The 18,779-nt window shown below is 42.2% G+C and overlaps 1 protein-coding gene across 2 annotated transcripts in view; it reads left to right on the forward strand.

Annotated features, from left to right (window-relative positions):
- Positions 1 to 13,194: 13,194 nt before the first annotated feature.
- The window catches only part of Palmd (palmdelphin), a 50,007-nt gene continuing 44,422 nt past the window's right edge, over positions 13,195 to 18,779 (forward strand). Inside the window, exon 1 of one of the 2 annotated variants that reach the window (XM_048456702.3) lies at positions 13,195 to 13,339. In XM_048456702.3, the coding sequence (XP_048312659.3) occupies positions 13,331 to 13,339 (9 nt within the window). In that variant the 5' untranslated portion in view covers positions 13,195 to 13,330. Of the gene's footprint in view, positions 13,748 to 18,779 lie in introns of both variants that reach the window. The other variant, XM_087897616.1, reaches the window with a different exon arrangement.

Below are 18,779 nucleotides of genomic sequence, written 5' to 3' on the forward strand. Positions count from 1 at the left end.
TAGATCCTTCATCTGGCGAAGGATGGCAATACAGATGGAGACCCACATTGGAGCACCGGACTGAGCCCCCCAAGGTCCAAATGAGGAGTAGAAGGACGAAGAAAATGAAAAAGGAAATAAGGACTGCGAGGGATGCTATCACCCACTGATACAAGGGGACGGATCTAATGAGAGTTTACCAAGGCCAGTGGACTGGGACTGAACGAGGACGTGATCTAACCAGATTCTCGGAATTTGGCCGGATTCTCTGAATGGGGCTGGCCCGAAGTCTTTCTGAAAAGCCATTGACTATGACACTGGGACTTGTTTCCTCTGCATATACTGGATTTTGGGGATCCAGTCTGTTTGGATACTCACCTTCCTGGACCTGGAGGGAGGGGGGAGGAACTTGAACTTCCCACAGTGCAGGAAGCCCTGACTGCCCTAAGGGACGAAGAGGGAGGAGGAGAGGGAGTGGGGGGAGTTGGAGGGTGTTGGGAAGAGAGGCGGAAATGGAAACTTTTATAATTTAATAAAATTACTTTCAAAAAAAAATCTCCCTTCAAAATATGCTTAAACATTTCAATTAAATATATTAAAAAGATATTTTTAGTGCCAGGGTTTTAAGAATCAGGTGTCATACAAGTGATGAAAGCATAAACAGGCAGCTGTCACTGTCACTGTTGGGTGACATTCTAAGTCTTCAAATTCCACAGGAAATATGGACTCTGGTTAAACCCTAAGGAGGTCCCTACAGATCTGTTTGGGGTAATTCTATTTCTTGGAGCTTGGTGCTGTTTAGGATCTCACCCCACCCACACCACAGCAGGGCTGTATAATGCGGTCCTTTCAGTCTTTGCCCTGAACACACATTAAGCAATCTAACTCCTACACTTAGAATCTCACCAGAAAAGAAAAGGGAACAGAAGGAGATGAGGGGGAGGGAGAAAGAGAATGGGGAAGGGAAGGAAGGAAGGAAAGTAAAGGGTATGGACTCAAAAGAATTTCACTTGTTTTAAAAGATTCAAAGATGAAACAACAAAGATATTTCCTTCTATTTTAGAGTATCACTTTCAAGTGGAAAATGATGAGGATTTGTGGGGAGGAGGGCATTTTTTAAGGTCTTTTCTAAAGGTCTAAGTAAGACAGATATAATAAACACTGGCAAAGCATCCATCTCCCTAAAAAGAGACCCATTAAATATTTTGGAAGTAAGCTTTCAGTTGACATCTTTCAAAACACTAATTTCCAAAAGCCTTGAAACTAGGATTACAATTGTCTGGAACCCAATCTGTCAGTAAGCAACCCCCAGCCTTCATTCTTAACAGGGGAATGGGCTGAAGGGCAGACACACTGACAGCTGGCTCATTTCTTGCTTTGCCATGTAAATCCACTTTAACATAACTGGCTCACACCCTGACTTTTAGAGTGATGGTTCTGCCTAGAAGCTGAACTAATTGGATAAGCTTATAGAATATTTCCATAATGACGAAGAATCAGACCCAACCTTCCAAGGTTTCCAGCCAGTCTAATGGAAAATCAGCTGGACAGGGAATGTTACCATTTAGTGAACTGGCCCCCTGCCCAAGTTGGCTTCAGTTTTCCCAAGTTGGAAATAAAATCTTTGGGTAGCTTTTTGATCATAGGGAAGGATGAGTGTGCTCTTTCCCTTGAACCAATCAGTTATGGTATTGACGTATATAGGCAGAAACATGCACTCAGCAAGTGTGAAAGCTCTAAATGAAAAATAATGTACATTCTAGTTTCCTTTCTGTTGCTATGGCAACACACTCTGGTTAAACGTAGTTTAGGGGATGAAATAGTTTGCTTTAGCTGACATCTCCGGGTCACAATCTACTACTGAATGATGTCAAGGCAGGAACACGAAGGAAGGAATGTGTTTTATTATACATTACATTACCTCCTGTTGAGGAGTTCAGTTCCCAGCCAAAGAGAACCAAGATTTTGATATGGGATTAGAGTGCCATTAATGAATACATAGAAACACTCTTATCCTGTATGTGTATGTATACATGTGTGTATGTGAATATGTATGCAAATATACAGAGAGGCATAATTTGAAAACCACATGCTTTGTATAGCAAGCTGGCTTTATAAGCCAGTATGTAAGCGCTTGGGAGCAAGTCATCCATCACCTCCTAAGGAACCTGGGAAGATTAGCTTGTCTCTGAAGATCTCAGAAAGCAAAGTCTGTGACTATAGACTGTCCCCTTTGCTTCCCCCTTGGACACTCCTGACTCATTCTCGTCATTACCTCTGATTTGTACAAATCTAAGACTTTCAAACAGTCCTGCTGTCTTCTGTGCTAGGCTGAACCTAACAGTCCCTCTACCCTGACTCTGGTTTCAATGATATTTTCACTTTCTTCAGGGTTTGTTGTCTCTCATTTGCCCGTCTTCCTCTCGAAATGAGTTCCCTGTCACATTTGTCTGTAACTCGCCGCGTGTTGTCGCACAGTCAGTAGATGGCTTTCGAAGTGTGTGATGGAGGACAGAAGGAGGAAGCAACTGGAGCTCAGAATTGCGAGCTTCTGCTCAGAGCCATCCCCTCACATATCTGTATCCAGTTTCCAAATTGCTCACGTGTGGGGTGGGAAACGGTCTATGAAACTTCTTAGAGAATACAGCTATTTGAAGAATCCCCAAGTCCAATTTTGAGAAGCTAATGGAGTCATGGAATCAAGAATTGATCGTGAGGAAACAGCTCCTAAAGGTATGTTCCAGGCCCTCTGGTGGCTTTTATTGGTTCTGTATAATTTCTGGATTTTTGTTTGTTTGTTTGTTTGTGTGTTTACTTTATGTTTTGTTTTTTGTTGTTGTTTCTTTTTTTTGCCATACCATCAACAAATGTATTCAAGCTACAGGAAAAAATGAAAGGGGAATGTAAGATTTTAACCAGCTAGAGAGGACTTAGCTGGGGCAGTGGTGGTGCACGCCTTTAATCCCAGCATTCAGGAGGCAGAGACAGGGGGATGGATCACTGTGAGTTGGAAGCCACCCAATCTGGTCTACAGAGTGAGTTCCATAACAGTAAAGGCTACACAGAGAAACCCTGTCTCAGGGTGAAAAAAATAAAAAGCAATCATTTTTGCTAATCTGGGGTCGAAACTTCCAGCTATTCAAATGTTAAAAAGTACATTCAGTTACTCTTCAAACTAAAATCGTGATTTCTGCAGATAAAAAAGAAATAAATTTTCAAAGCCAAAACCAAGAAGACTAAAGAGGTGGTTCGGCAGTTAAGATAGCTGGCTGTTCTGCAGAGGACCAAGGTTCAGTTCTCAGAACCCACCTGGTGACTCACAACCGCTTGTAATTCTAATGCCCCTTCTGGACTCTGCCTGCACCAGATACACATGTGGTACACATGCATACCTGCAGGCAAACATTCACATGCATAAAAGGCTTTTTAAATGTCTTTAAAACAAAATAAAAGGTAAATATTTTTAGTTCAAAAAACTATCTGAGTCTACACAGAAGCAATCTAAATATTTAAGTTTTAAAATTTAGTTTAATTCAGTTATTAAATCCAACATTTTCATTAATTTGGCAGTCTTTGTAGTTAATCAGTCAAAGACAAAACAGAAACACAAAAGTGTTGTCATGGAGAAGCATACTAAAAAAAAAATAGCTTCTTGAACAGGATGAGGGTTCCCTACCAAGCATGTTCTGTGTGGCTCTCCCTCGAGGATAAAACATAGGAGGGACAGAACCTCACTTACTAAGGACAGCAGGAGACGAACACAATTCAAACTGCATTTTATTTCAGAAACTTGTTTAGGTTCAAACCTTTTAACTATCACATTGGATTGGCGGTCTAAAACTGAAAGTGTCACATGAAGGCACCACAGTGGGCCAGCATTTTGGAAAGCATCCAACACGAAAACAATACTGAGGGAAGGGCAGCTTCCTTCCCTGCTAACTGAGGAAGGAAAGTGAATAAGGTGGACGCTCCTGCTTGATTGCTCCTGCTCAGAGCAAATAGAGTTAGATGTGGACCGGCATGGTCCTTCCCCTCATCTTCCCCGGCGCCCACTGTCCAAGCGACTGCTGCATGAGCTGTAAATGCGTAGAGGTTCTCAAATACGCTAAATGTTAGCATTTCATTTATGTGGACAAGGGAAGAGAAAGAAATAAGGAGCCTTTTTCGCTTGTCTTAGTAGGCTTATGGGGGAAATGACTGTATAAGTTTTGTCTGTTAATATGTTATTTTTTTATCTGTGGTTATTTGTAGCGGGGTGGAAACAGCTGCACCCTTTAGCTCTTGCAGTCAGACAATTGGTTCCATTAAATAGTCTTTTCCAGCTTTTTCCCCCAGCAGCTGTTTGACCTCTAAGAAACCCGTCTGAAGCAATTAATAATATTCAACGAGAAAGCAGGCTGCTTAGCCACACACAGAGGTCTAAGACTGTAGTTACTTAGAGTATGCTAGTGTGCTCTCAGAATGCGTCCTTTACTGAATAGTTGCAGGCTATTTTTCAACAAATGCCTAAGAAAAGTCATTATGGGAATGTCCACCCTTAAAAAGTCTGATTCATAAATCATCAGAGTGATGACATTTTCATGCTATTCACCATGCATTATTCTAGGTACATGATTATGTATTGTTTAACCTGGTGGTAAGCATCTCATTATCACTATGTGAACTTAGAGGTGGGATGGATTGTAGCACTGAGATGGAGCTTTAGGGCTAGGTGCTCCTAGATTTAAATTCTCACTTCATAGTTCACCATATCTATGACCTGTTCCTACCTCAGTATTTTTGAGTGCTAATTTCCCAAACCATAGAAGTCCTAAGTACACAGCTAACAATGTATGTTGCAACATAACTAAAAGAAAGTCTTTTTCATCTTTTCATCTCAAAGAAATGGTAATGATTGAGGTAATGACTGGGCTAATGACCCTGGTTTGATTCTTGTGCAATATATACATGTATAGAAACAAATATCACACTGTACCCTATATAAGCACAACTAGAATATGTCTATTACAAATAAAACCTTATGACTGGGCAGTAGTGTCATATGTCTTTAATCTCAGCACTCAGAAAGCAGAGGCAGAGGCATCTCTGAGTTCGAGGCCAGGCTGGTCGACAGAATGAGTTCCAACATAGCCAAGGGTATGCAGAGAAACCCTGTTTCAAAAACTAAAAATAATTAAATAAAAACTAAAAACTTTATAAATTCTCAGCCTACTAGGCAGGCCTATAAAGCACGTGATACATATTGAGAAGTCCAATTAATCAGATGACCATCATATAACAATTAATTGGTGTCCATTAACTGTCCAATCTTACCTAAGCATTTAGAAGACAAACAAAAACTCTCTGTTATATGGAAGTTGCATTGTAGATGAAGAAGACAGACAATAGCAAAAGCACATTTTATGATATTGTAGAAGACAATAAAGGCTGTGGTGAAAAATAAAACAAAAAATAAAGCTGGATGTTGGGGTTGGCACTAGCAGAAAGATCTTGGGTATTATATAATGTGGTCAAGGTCGGAACCTTTGGGAAGAGATTATCTTAGAAGATGTATGGTTAAACATGAGGGATTGAACCCCAGAGCCATGTGGGAGAGTGAACTCTATACAGAGATAACAGTCTGAAGTCTAGGGCAGAAGTCTCAGCTGGAGCTATAAGTAAATGTGGATCTTAGCATTTAACTGGCATAAACTCTGTAAGATACATAGAGAATCCACCAAAAACCAAAAACAAAGAAAAAGATAAAAAGAAGAGATCGCTATTAACTAGGCACCAGCCAATGGCAATTTTCAGAGAAATAAAAGAAGGAACCAGAAAAGGAGGTGAAAGGGACACCAGTGACGTTGGATCAAAGTGGACAGTGAGACATTGGATGGCCAAGAGAGAAAAGGAAGAGAGGAAGGTGGACCCTGTACAATACTATGTACAGTTACAGTAAAATGAGCAACCTCACTGTGTACCATCCTGAAGTTTGTTTATTCTCTCAACCTTAAAGATCAAATCATCTACCAGAGGAATAAACAGTACTGTAGCCCTGACAATAGAGCGCGCCTTGGAGTGAAAATCCACCAGCAAAAGAAAAAAGAAAAAAATACATCAGTACCAGAGATCTCTTGTGGCATGTGTGGTTCCCCTAGTCAAAGACCACTGTATTTCTTGGTCCACAGCAATTCAGCCCATTGAGCAGTCCACTAAAGAAGGGTAGAGTCAGGGCGTTGGACAGTAAGAGTCAGGAAGAACTGACCCTCAAGGAGGGGTTAACCTTGAAACCTGTGATTCCAGGATTGTCTGGATCAGCCTTCTGGAGGTACTGTAAGGAGTAGGCAGATAAGGCAGAGGGTCAGGAATTGGACACTAGTCCGATATCCATTACAAATTCAAAGCTAGCCTGGGCTATGTCAGGAGACCCCACCCCAAACAAGATCTATAAAGGAAAGATTTCAAAATTTTTTTTACAAAAGAAATTGTAAATTATTTACAAAATTATTTTACAAAGGAAATCTAGCGAGTATGGGGGCCCACAAATACAACCCCAGACTCAGGAGGCTGACACGGGAGATTGTCATAATTTCAAGGTGAGCCTAGGCCTTGTACAGCTTTGAGACACTGAGACTGTGGTAGTTTGAATGTAATTGGCCCCCATAAATTCATAGGGCGTGACACTATTAGGAGATGAGGCTTTGTTGGGGCGGGGTACGGCCTTGTTGGAGGAAGTGTAACACTCTGGGTGTGGACTTTGAGTTTTCCTACGATCAAGTTACTCCCAGTGTCTCAGTTGACTTCCTGTTGCCTTTTGATCAAGATGTAGGCAGTGCCATGTCTGCCTGTAGGCTGCCTTGCTTCCCAGCATGATGATAATGGAGTAAACCTCTGAACTGTAAGCCACCACCTCAATTAAATGTTTTTCATTTATGAGAATTGCAGTAGTCATGGTGTCTCTTCACAGCAATAGAAACTCTAAGACTTAAAAACAACCAGTATTTCTAACTCTTACCCTTAGGCTTACACCAATTCAGGTCTCCAGAAGTCTGAAAAAGTTAGGAGTCAATTTCCTCACACAAGACCTAGTTTCAAAGATTCTAGAAAAAAAAAATGTTTCAAATATTCATCCTAGAAACAACCACTCTAGGATGTGTGTAATTGCCTACTATTCACACTTGTATCTATACGCATACCTAAGCACTGAGATCCCATTTGCTTTATCCTTTCTACTCATCCACGTTTGGTGCTGCTGTAGCAACTACCACCAGCTGTGTAAATTATAAACAACAGAAGGTTATTTGGCTCTTAGTTCTGAAGACTGAAGATTTCAAGGTCAAGAGATTGCATCTGGAGGGGTATCTGGCTGTATCATAAAGTAGTGGAAGCTATCATATAATTTTTAAAAAGCTCAGGGAAGGAAGAGAGAGACTCTTCACACACACACACACACATACACACACACACACACACACACACTTTTTTTCAGTTTTTCGAGGCAGGGTTTCTCTGCAGTTTTGGAGCCTGTCCTAGAACTAGCTCTTGTAGGCCAGGCTGGCCTCAAGTTCACAAAGATCCGCCTGCCTCTGCCTCCCGAGTGCTGGGATTAAAGGCGTGTGCCACCACCACCCAGCAACACACACACTTTTTAAGCTAGTGTAATACACTCGCAAAGTGGCCTGTGAGTCTAACTACCTCCAAAGTGTACGTGTATTAAGTTTCCTCCTGCATTTTGGAAGAGATGCTTAAACCACACCTTATTTCTGGGTCCAGATCTTCTCAAGATTAGGAAGAATTCTGGGTATTTTACCTCTTAACAATCATGAGCAATGTTTTAATATATTCCCATAGGTACTCAGTCCCAGAGCCTATAGCCTACCTTTTAGTATTAGTATTACAGTATTATTACTAAAAAAATATTCCTTACAATATATTTGATGATATTTCCCCTCCCCCAATTCCTGCCAAATCCTCCCCATCTCCATACCCATCCAACTTTTTGCCCTTTCTTTTTCTCTCTCTGTCTTTTAGAAAAAGAAACACAATGCCTCTCTCTGCCCAAAGAAGGATGACTTTTCAGTCCGCTGACCTTAGAAAAATGTCTGTTCTGCTTTTAAGTCCAGATTTCTCCTTGAGGTAACTTGCCCGCACCTCACGTTCATCTGTGTCCCCCTCCATTCGCTTTGCACATACTGTTTGTGCCACCCATGACTGTCACTCATGTGCCCTATGAAAGGGGCCTCGTGGCAAGCCCCGAACACCACGGGATATTGCCAAGGCAAAGTAACAAGGTCTCCACCAGTGTGATAGTTGACACTTCATCACAGCAAGATACAATGGTGGTTGGCTTGTTGGTATGTTTTACCTTGTTTGTTCACTGATTTTTTTTTTTCGAACACATATCTTACCTCTCCATCCAGACAGTAAAATTCTTTGCAAGAAGAGGAACTGTTTCAAATCTCTTAGACCCCACTGACTCCCACTGAAAATCAGGAAATGCGATAGTTTGAATGTACAATGTCCCCCACAGACTCATGTGTTTGAGCACTTGATCCCCAGTTGATAGTCATGTTTGGGAAAATTGTGGACTCTTTGAAACAAGTGGCAGGGCTAGCAATGGTGAGTCAGTGGGTACTAGTTTTTAGGGTTATACCTCATCCCTGTCTCTGGCCCACACTCTTTTATTTTTCCTGCACCTGAACCACAAGTTACTACCACCCCAGACTAAGTCACCTCAGCCTCCATGTCATCTCTACCACGGTCTCTAGCCCTTGAACTGCGAGCTTTCCTTTAAGGTGCTTCTGTCAGGCATCTGTCATGGTGATGATGAAGGTGAGAAATGTAGGTAATAAAATATAACTTCGGTCTCCACATCCTCATTTATGTTGGTTAACAAACACAGGAGATGGAGCTAAACGGTTTTAATAGAATCATCGAGAGCAGGTAGAGCCCTACTGCTGTTCTACAAAGCTCTCTAATCGTAATTGCATAATTAATACTTAATGAAAGCTAGCTCACTAGGCTACACTGTTTTGTGAGTTACGTTTATACCTCTAGATAGTTCGTGATCCAACTTACACTTCTAGAGGTATGGTAAATTTTATAAATCCATCTGAGACATTGTTCCTTAATTCCAAAGTCCATAGCCAATTCCTTATTGGATAATGGATAACCACACAACCTAACACAACTTCTCCCCCCAAAACAAATTTGTCTGCTTCAGTTGATGGATAATATTCTTTCCTCAGACCAAAACACCTAGATATCCAGAACATTTTTTCTTTCTCATCTTATGTCTGTCCCTAGAATCTTTTTGATTCTACCAAAAAGATTAAAACATATACACAGCTCTAACAATTCCCACCACAATTACTGTTACCCCCCTTAGACCTAGCCACCATCATCAACCATACAATTCCTATTGTCTCTTCTCCCATCTTTGAAAGGCTCCTGTACTAAAAATTATTAGTGGAAATCTATAGCCCTAACAGTGGTTTACAGGGTACTACGGGATTGAGATCTACCATGTTCCCAGATACATCTCCTGTCATTGCCCTTCCCTTGGAGCCCACCTCTAATGACACTAGACTGATCCGACAGAGTACTCGCTGTTGGGTCTTTCCAAGCGCTTTTCCTGGTATGTTCTTGTCCTTGGTACCTTCATGGCTAACTTCCACTTCCCCTTAAGGCCTTATTCAAATGTGACTTTCTTATCTAAGTTATCATAACTACCCAGTTCTAAACTGAAATCTTCATTCTCCTCCATACTTTTTTCTCTACAGCAGTATCACTGTTTCCTGAGAAACCGTCTCTCTTGGTCATCAAGTACAGACGCACGACTGAGCAAGAATCTCATTTGCTGCTCTCTGAACTCCATCTCTGCGTTTGCATCTAAGCTCTGTTTTCCAGAAGCTACTCCCAGCCAGTCATTGAATGTGACAGGAATACCAGCATGAGTTCATTCCTACAGGACACAGGAACACTCTGATAGCTGCCCTGGACCCCAGGACTCCCAAGTGTTATGACCCATGTCTCTTAGACAGCACTGCACATTCAGCTGCTCCCACACAACTTTCCCTTTCCCGTCCACTCAGATTCCCAAACTGCTCCAGTTTCAGCCTTTTCTGCTTACCTCCCAATTTTCCGTCTTGTATTCATATCTCATAATAAACTTTTGCCCACGTAGGCTTTCTTGGCATTTGTTCCTCAGAGGCCCCAGTATAATACAATCACCTTACATATTGCATTTTATATTTGTCTTTTATTGTTTGCTAGAATATGAATTTCTAGAGAACAAGAGTTTGCTTATTTAAGCATCACATACACCTAGCGCATTAGTGTCTGGTGGGCAACCAGTAAAATGAATTGAAGGGGAGAATGCCTGAAGGTGTTTGAAAAATATTATCAGCTTTAACAATATTAATTATGTAAATTAGAAAACACACAATACTCATCAGCTCTCACAATTCTGCCCCATCATAAATTCCTCTTGCTTGCCTCTCCTGCCCCAGTAGAAAAATCTTTTCATTTTCCTACAGCAGAAGTGAAATTTGGGTGATAAATTGATTTTAGGAAAAGATCCACTTTATTGATTGGGTGACTGCCCATTAGTTTTGGCAAGCAAATGCAGAACTGACTGAGCTATTCGCCATGGCTTCTCTCTTGTCCTTAGCATCCGTCCAGATCTACAGTTAAATAAGCAAAACCTTTGGTTTTAGTTTTGAAGATTTTATCTGTTTTCTTTTTTATTTAAATATTCATCCAATAATAATCAAATTTGATCCCTGCCCGATTCGAGTTCTTATTCTCTTTATCCAAATATTCCTCAAGAACAGGGGAACAAAGACCAGCTTTTCTCAAGCATGATCTCAGACTCTTTTTGAAGTATATTTTTAATCATTTGTGTAGGTGGTGCCCATGTGTGCAGGTGCCTGCAGAGGCCCTGGTGTCAGACCTCCTGGATCTGAGGTTACAAGGGATTGTGGGCCCTCGATGTAAATGCTGGGAATCAAACTCTTCCATTTTATTCCCAGACGGTAGGCAGACAGATCTCAAAGCCCATACCAGTGCCACACCTCTTCAGTCAAGGACATGCCTTCTAGTCCTTCTTAAAACAGTACACTAACTTCAGATCAAGTATTTAAATGCTCTCAGCTGCTTCTCCAGCGCCATGCCTGCCTGCTGCCGTGCTCCCCACCATGATGGCCACGAGTTCACCCTCTGAAACTGTAAGCCAGCCCCCAGTTAAATTGCTTATAAGTTGCCATGGCCTTGGTGTCTCTTCTCAGCAGTAGAGCAGTCCCTATGACAGAACCCTCTATAGATTTATGCTTACCCATATTAACTCCCATCTATATTCACCTAGATAACAGAGGCCATGATTCCCATGGCAGAGAAATAACGTGGGTTATTTACTTAACATAAAATAATGTTTTCCAGTTCCATCCATTCTCCTACAAATTTTATAACCTTGGTTTTCTTTACGGCCAAGTAAAATACATTTTCTTTATCCATTCATTTGCTGACAGACGTGAGGACTCATTCCATGTCCTTTCTACTGTGAAAGGAATTGTACTCAGCATGGATACACAAATGTCTTGACAGGAGGACATGGTATCCTGTGGGTATATCCCCAGGAGTGGTGACTGGATCGTATGGTAGTTCTATTTTATTTTATTTTTACAAGGCTTCACACCGGTTTCTACAGTGGCTACATTAGTTGATGCCCCTATCAACAGTGTGCATGCTCCTCTTCCCCACATCTTTACCAGACTTCTTGTCACCTGTTTCCTGTTTCATTTGTATTTCTGATGGCAAAAGCTATAGAACACTTCTCAAATACTTGTTGGCCAGTTATATTTCTTTTTTTAATTTGCATTTCTTCTGCTTAGATCATTCGTCCATTTATTTTTGCTGCTCTAATTTTTGCTGCTCTTTGTATATTCTAGATATTAATCCCCTTGTGATTTCAGATTCCTGAAAGTGACGGGCTTCCTGTGCAGGTGACTGACTCAGGGTGTGGCCTCTGTGGGTGGGGAGATCGGAATAAAAGTGTGGCGCAATCTTATTTCACCGAGCCCTATGAAATTTCTCCAGAATAGAATATCAGGGTTCTGCCTAAAACTTTCCATCCAGCCCTTAGGCATCCTGGGTGCTTGGAAGAGGAGAATGCTGGGGTCCTACTCCCTCATAAAGATGGATTTAACCTTCAGCCTGTGTCTTTCTTTGCCCTGTGTCCTTGGGCATTGCTTAATGACTGTCTGTTACAAAGTCAGACAGCTGACATTCCCATCCGGGCTTTGCCACTCATTAGCCACGTGGCAAGTGATCTCCCTGAGCCTGGAGCCTCATTTTAAAACAGGAATAATAGCACCGATCACTCAACACCTCTCAGATAAATAAGATGAAACGCTTTTGTCTATGGACAAATATTAGCTACTGCTTTTACAATGACCAGAAAGACAAAGAAATGTAAGCCATGCTTTCAGTGCCAGGCTTGTCTACTTAAGCTCTCCTCCGACTGAATGGTGACATTAAGGGGCTGATAGCATCCAAAGTCATAATAACGTGGTGGACGGTAATTGGGGTTCACGACAGCAAACTGCACCTAAAGAATGGGTAGGGAAAAGAAAACAAAGTCAATGGCAGCGCTTCCTGGTCTCTGCTTTGACCCGAGATTCACCGGGCTTCACTGCCTTCCTCTAAAGAATAGGACTGTCCACCCAGGGTCACAGATCGCCTGGTCACACTTTCACCGGCGCCCTCCTTTCTCTTGCATAACTGCTGAGGTCAAAATGGACACCTTCCTGAAATTAAATCGTGTCATTTCTGAATGGGATCCAAAACAGGAGCTGCGTTCCCCAGACGTCCACGGAGGGCACCAAGAGCTCCCAGGGACCTAGCATTTCAAAATCGGCACCTTAACACCTTTCATTTTTGCCAAGACCTAAGATCCCAGGGTCTGTGACAGAAGGCTGAAAGTGGGACTTGGGGAGGGGAGGGGAGCTTAATGTAAATATTCTGCTGTAAGGGTTCTTAAGTAACCGCAGGACTACAGAAGCCATCGTTATTACTTAAAGCCAAGCAGAGGGAACATGACAAACGATTGGCTTGGCACTTCTTCCCCAGTGTGTTTCTCTCTCTCTCTCTCTCTCTCTCTCTCTCTCTCTCTCTCTCTCTCTCTTTCTCTCTCTCTCTCTCTCTCTCTCTCTCTCTCTCTCTCTCAAGTGTGTGTAAGCTCAGAGGCCAGAGTGAGGTAAACTAAGTGAAGTAACTTTAAGCACACAGACTCACAACGCACAGTGCGTGCTGCAGGAACCCCCGCTGCTCTGACACTCCGCACGGCAGTTCCCTGTGCCGCTCCGGGAAAATAATGACTTGGGTAAGGAACAGTTAATAAGAAAATGTGCCTCGCTAACCGTGCACAGAACAACAAAGAGCTGGCAGCCCCTGAAGGAAAAGGGCTTGTGCGGCTGCCGTTCAAACTTGTCAGTCAACTCCTGCCAACAGCCTCAGCGTCTGCCTCCCCAGCACACCCTCATTACATGTGTCTGTCTGGCCTCGTCTGTGCCTCAGCGCAGAGACGCTCCTGACAAGCCGGGGCTCTCTTCCTTTCTCCCTGGTGCAAAGAGCGGATTTCTCTCCACGTCTCTTCTGTCACCTCTCCCTCCTCTCTCCAAGGAGGCACCTTGATTTATGGTAGCTTGGGACTTCCTTCAGCATCTGCCTGTCCTTGACTTCTAGAATGGAAGAAGCTGAGCTGGTGAAGGGAAGACTCCAGGCCATCACAGTAAGTCTGGGTAGAGTTGTAAGTCATTACGGTGGTTGCTTAGAGGAGCGGCACCGTTGCTAGCTGTGCTTGTCTCCCAGTCCTCGTAAGTAGAAAAACAGAACTGTCAGCCTTTGTGGACTCCTCTCTGTTTCTCTTAACCCTTGTGACCCCCTGTGACACTGGGGCTTCGGAGCCTGAGATCAAGGGAGATGCTTCTGGATTTTACAGATGGTGTTTGTGCTTTAAGCAGCAATCGAGAGGTTTTTCTTAAGGACTTTGTAAATCTCCCTCGCCTTCTGTGGAGATTAGAAACGTAGTTCTTCCTTCAGGTCCCTTTGCCTGACAAAAATTTTTAATAGATACCCAATCATGAAACTTTTCGAAGCAATGGGTATAACCCCCAAAAGTTATCTTTCTTAAGAAGGAGACCAAAAGGAAGAAAATCTGAAACTTTTTCATTCTTAGTGTTAGCGTGATCTCCAGAAAAACCTAACCAATATAAAGCAAAGCTTGGTGTCTACTCAAGAGAAGTATTAAACGGGAGGAAAGTGGGGAAGGCACAGACGAGAGTAAATCTCAGAGGTCAGTTTTCCAGGGCAGACACAGCCTGAATAAAATCTCGATAAAGGAATGCCATGCTTGAGATGGATTGGAAAATCCTTCCCTAACGCCAGGAAGAAAAGTAGTACATTTTATGTTTGTTCTGGGCAAGAGTCAAAGCAAGAAATGAATTACTTTTCTTAACTGATACCATTCTTCTGCTTTTGCTTCCAAAATGTTGTATCTGGCAGTTACCTGGAAGTCCCTGGCCCAATCATCCATCACCGTTAGCTGTAACCTGTGGTAGCATTTTTGAGGAAAAGCAACTTCGCCAGTCCACACCCCTACGTGTCACATTTTCTGCCACTGAAATCAACTGTCAAAAAAGAAGTAAATCCTTTCCTCAGAGCTGATACTAAATCCTGGGAGGCAGGAGGCTATTCCTCTGTGCTCTTCAAAGTCTCGTATTAATTAAACTAATTCTAATTTAGGATTTTTTTTCTAACTCAGTGAATATAGTGGGTTTTTTTTCTACACAGAAAAGATTCAATTAATAAAAATAATTAATAAAGATTCAATTAATAGAAATAATTAATAAAAAATACTTTCTTCAGCAGTGAAAAGAAGCCAAGAGTCCAGAGATAAGATTGGCACTTTTCTATAGAAAGTACTTTTTAATTTCTGAATTGAATTACTGTATTTTCCCTTAAAAAGAAAAACAAAAACAGAACCTTGGGCTGGATTTTTGTTTGTTTTGTTTTGTTGTTAAATCCAACCCCGGTTTCAGCTGTCCTTCTTGAAGGGACAGGAACTCCACTGTGCTCTGTTGTTCTTGGCATGGTCTTTGCACATTACAGCTGTCGTCTAAAGGTTACTTCACTGCCCCGAGTTGTTCAGAACTCGGCTCCTTTCCTCCTACCCCAAAGATAACCAGATGAAACCACGCATTCGTCGAAGCTCGCTTCTCCCCTGTTTCTGCTACTCAAGTGGGGAACATCTTACGTTAAAGTCTTGTTAGGTACGGTTAGCAGCTCAGACCATTTAGTGAAGAAGCGCAAGGTCCAAACAGACGGCTGATAACAGTGACCCAGAAAGCCTGGGAGTTCTCACTGAGGGTTCACATTCAACAGCGATAGAAGGCAGGTCGAAATGCCTTAAAAGGGATTGAGTGGGTTGGTTCCTGAATACAGAGATATTTTTAATGATTAAAAATAATAAACTTATTTTTTTTGATGATCCTATGAGCCCAAACGTATTCCATTAGAGTTAATTAAGTCTTTGAAGTAAGGTGGCAAAATTTATCTTGAAAGTAAAATTCTTGCTTCAAGCCTGCAGGGCAAAAACTGGCAGAAGTTTATAGGAACGAGTTTCCATTAGCCCACACCTCACGGGGCTCAGCATATTTGTCACCACCTAGAGGGGAAGTGAAGCAGTGCTGTGTCCATGGAAACAACACAACTGCTCTCCTCCCAGGCACCCTGGGAAATGCCAGCTTTCTCCACCCTGGCCTTGCCCAGGAAGCCACCCCAGCTATTCTTTCTACCTAGGAAAAGAAAACACGCAGTACACAGGGAACTGTCAAGAATTATCTCATTTCTGAACAGCAGTAAAATTATGGGACCCCCGAACCAGACTGAAGCTCAGAGGCAATCATTTAGCCATTCTCCTATTCTGAAATACTTTCTAGATACTTCAAAGACTGCACCAGGAGCGTTTTCCTAGGGCACAAAAACACAGCAACACAGAGACTTCACTGGGTAAGGAAAGAAAGCAAAACCAAGCTTTGACACTGGGAGAACAATTTGGTATTTTTTATTAAATTGTGATCCTCTAACTCCTAGCAATAAAATAAAATAAACTCGATGATTATACTTACTCCACAGGGTTTCAACTGACTAAAAAGGCTTTCTTTTTACTTTGAATAATTGAAAAAAAATTCATCTGCATATAATTTGGCTGAACCAAGTGACAATATTTCTGTAAAAATATTTTAACCCTGTGATGATGCTATTCCTTTCTCATACCAGCAAATTTAATTTTAAGATTATTCATAAATTTTCTCAAAGATTTAAAAACAATAAAGGCCGAGTTTTGAGAGTCCTCAGGAAGAATAATGGAAAGAAGGGCATTTGGGTCTGAATGCTTCAAACAGACTCTTTTATTTCATTACCTTCGCATTCTGCTTCAATGGCTCTACCCCATAGTAACTCCTCACTGCTAAATTGATGAGCAAAATACTCTTTAGCCAATGAGTTCCATTTCCAACCGTGATCTGAAAACAGGGCAACTTTACACTGACTAAATATTATGCTTTGAACCTCAAAAGTTTCTTGTTAGTATACATTTAGCAAATAACTGATTTTTATACAAACAAAACACAGTTGAAATAGACCTTTAATTCATCTGCCACCCCCCCTTTTTTTAAATGAGGTTCCACTATGTAGCCCTGGGTGACTTGGAAGTCACCATGTGGATGAGGCAGGCCTTGGATTTGCAGAGATCCACCTGCTTCTGCCTCTCAAGTGCTAGGATTAAAGGTGTGCACCACCACACTCAGCTTGAAATGGATATTCAGTGTTACTGGAAATGGCGATATCAATTTCTCTAGTGCTTTGAGAGGTGTGCAGGATGGCATGACACACTGACAGAGAGAGCTCTACAAAGTTACTCTCTGGAAATGAACACAGTCCCGTTCCTGGAGAACAGAGAGATCCCCCTTAGATGAGTAACATCCAGTCAGTCCACATCCCCTTCCATGGGGGACATATTGCCGTATCTGGGTATGCTGGGACACACAACACCTAATGTAGCACTGCTCAAATGGAAATAGTGGATCTTAAACATCTGCAGATTATAGACGTGGGAACACAGGGTGTTTCTGGGCAATGTTCTGATGAATTCTGAGAACTAATGTCCATTTGCTGAGACCCAAGCAGGACATGAGAGGTGAAGAGTTAGCTGGCATACTTATTTTCTCTTAAAAGTTTACCTTTGATGGTTAAGGGTAAGCCTTTCAACTCATTCACTCACACCTTTCTTCAAAGTCTGATCATGTTTTGAGTCTTACGCATTGAATTTGCAAGTTTTATGAGGAGAAATTGGGGGCATCAGGTAGGAAGATGGAAAAGCGCTGCAGCTGTGAGTTTTGGGGGGCCTCCCGAGGAGGGCAACACCTGGGCATGGACATGAAAGAGGTGGGCTCTGTCAAAAGTTAAACCCCAGCAGGAATCCTAAGCCAAAGCACCTGCCTAGGCCTCCCTTCATCTGGCAGGGGGCCACAGAAAGTCCTGACATTGCAATCTGAGCAACGGAGCCAGATTGGCAGGCCAAAGCTGCCCGTGACGCAAAATAACACAGAACACAGCTCTCTCACATGGCCTGGATCCACTCCCTAGTTCTTCCCACTCCCAGTGAATATTTTCTTGACTTGTAAATACAGGAACTTGGGAGGCAAGAAGGTCTTGCATAAAACCAAGAAAATCTCCCCATCTTAGAAATGCATATTAAAATCATAACCTAATGCTAAGTTTTGATAGTGCTTTAGTTCACAGTGTCTGTCCCTGGATACTCCCACTCACTGTGTTCTGGTTTTGTCAATATTTGTGATCATCTAGCAGTCAGTGAAGTAACTGATCACCCAGAACCAGGACATCCTGTTGAAATGTGAGGACCCTAGTATACAACCAAAACGCAAGGACCCAGTATTTGAGATTTCAAGGTAGTGACTCCAGAATGTTAGAATCAGGGCTGGCCCCTTCTGGGCACACTGTCTCTTGTGACTTCACAGGCCACATGCCCCAAAAGCCATTCCTTTTGTATGTTCTAGGCCCAGCATATCCACCTTCTCTGCTCATTCTACCTGTACAAACGAAACAGTGAACCCCAGAGCAAGCAAGCCTGGTGATCGACTAACTGTATACCTCTTAATTGTGTTTGGGCCGCTGTATTGCGTAGAGGTCGGAAGATTTCGAGTGTGTAATGCACACCCATTATGTGCACTGTGAACCAGCACACCTCCGAGTTAAGACATAGCTATAAGAACAGCTTCTGTTTTGTCAGGAGTGTGAAGACACAGCAATCTCCTAAAGAGCCCTTGAGCCAGAATGTTCAAACAATGGAGTTCTGCTGTTTTCCATGGTCCTATATCAAGATTACATGTTTCTTCCAGAGAAGGCCGTGTTTCTTTGCCAAGCATAACAGCCCACCCATCCAGGAGGTTGTGTGATGAGGTACAATAATTCTGATAGCTCATTAAGGAAACTTCTTTCTGATAATGGGAAGGTTTTTCCAATGTGCTACCGAATGATAAAACCACTCTGCTAGATGCTCTACTGACAGAATTTTCTGGCCCTCAACTGGATGGTCTAAAAAAAAAAAAAAAATATATGCTTCTTTAGAAAATGGTGATTAAAACAAACTCTAGTCTCCAATGTTTAACTACAGACTCAACAAATGCTGCCTATCTCCGTGCTAATATTGAAACAGAATTTCCACTTCCCCATCTCTAAGT

Source organism: Myodes glareolus, chromosome 17 (assembly GCF_982192425.1).
Source record: "Myodes glareolus chromosome 17, mMyoGla1.1, whole genome shotgun sequence".
Classification (NCBI taxonomy): domain Eukaryota; kingdom Metazoa; phylum Chordata; class Mammalia; order Rodentia; family Cricetidae; genus Myodes; species Myodes glareolus.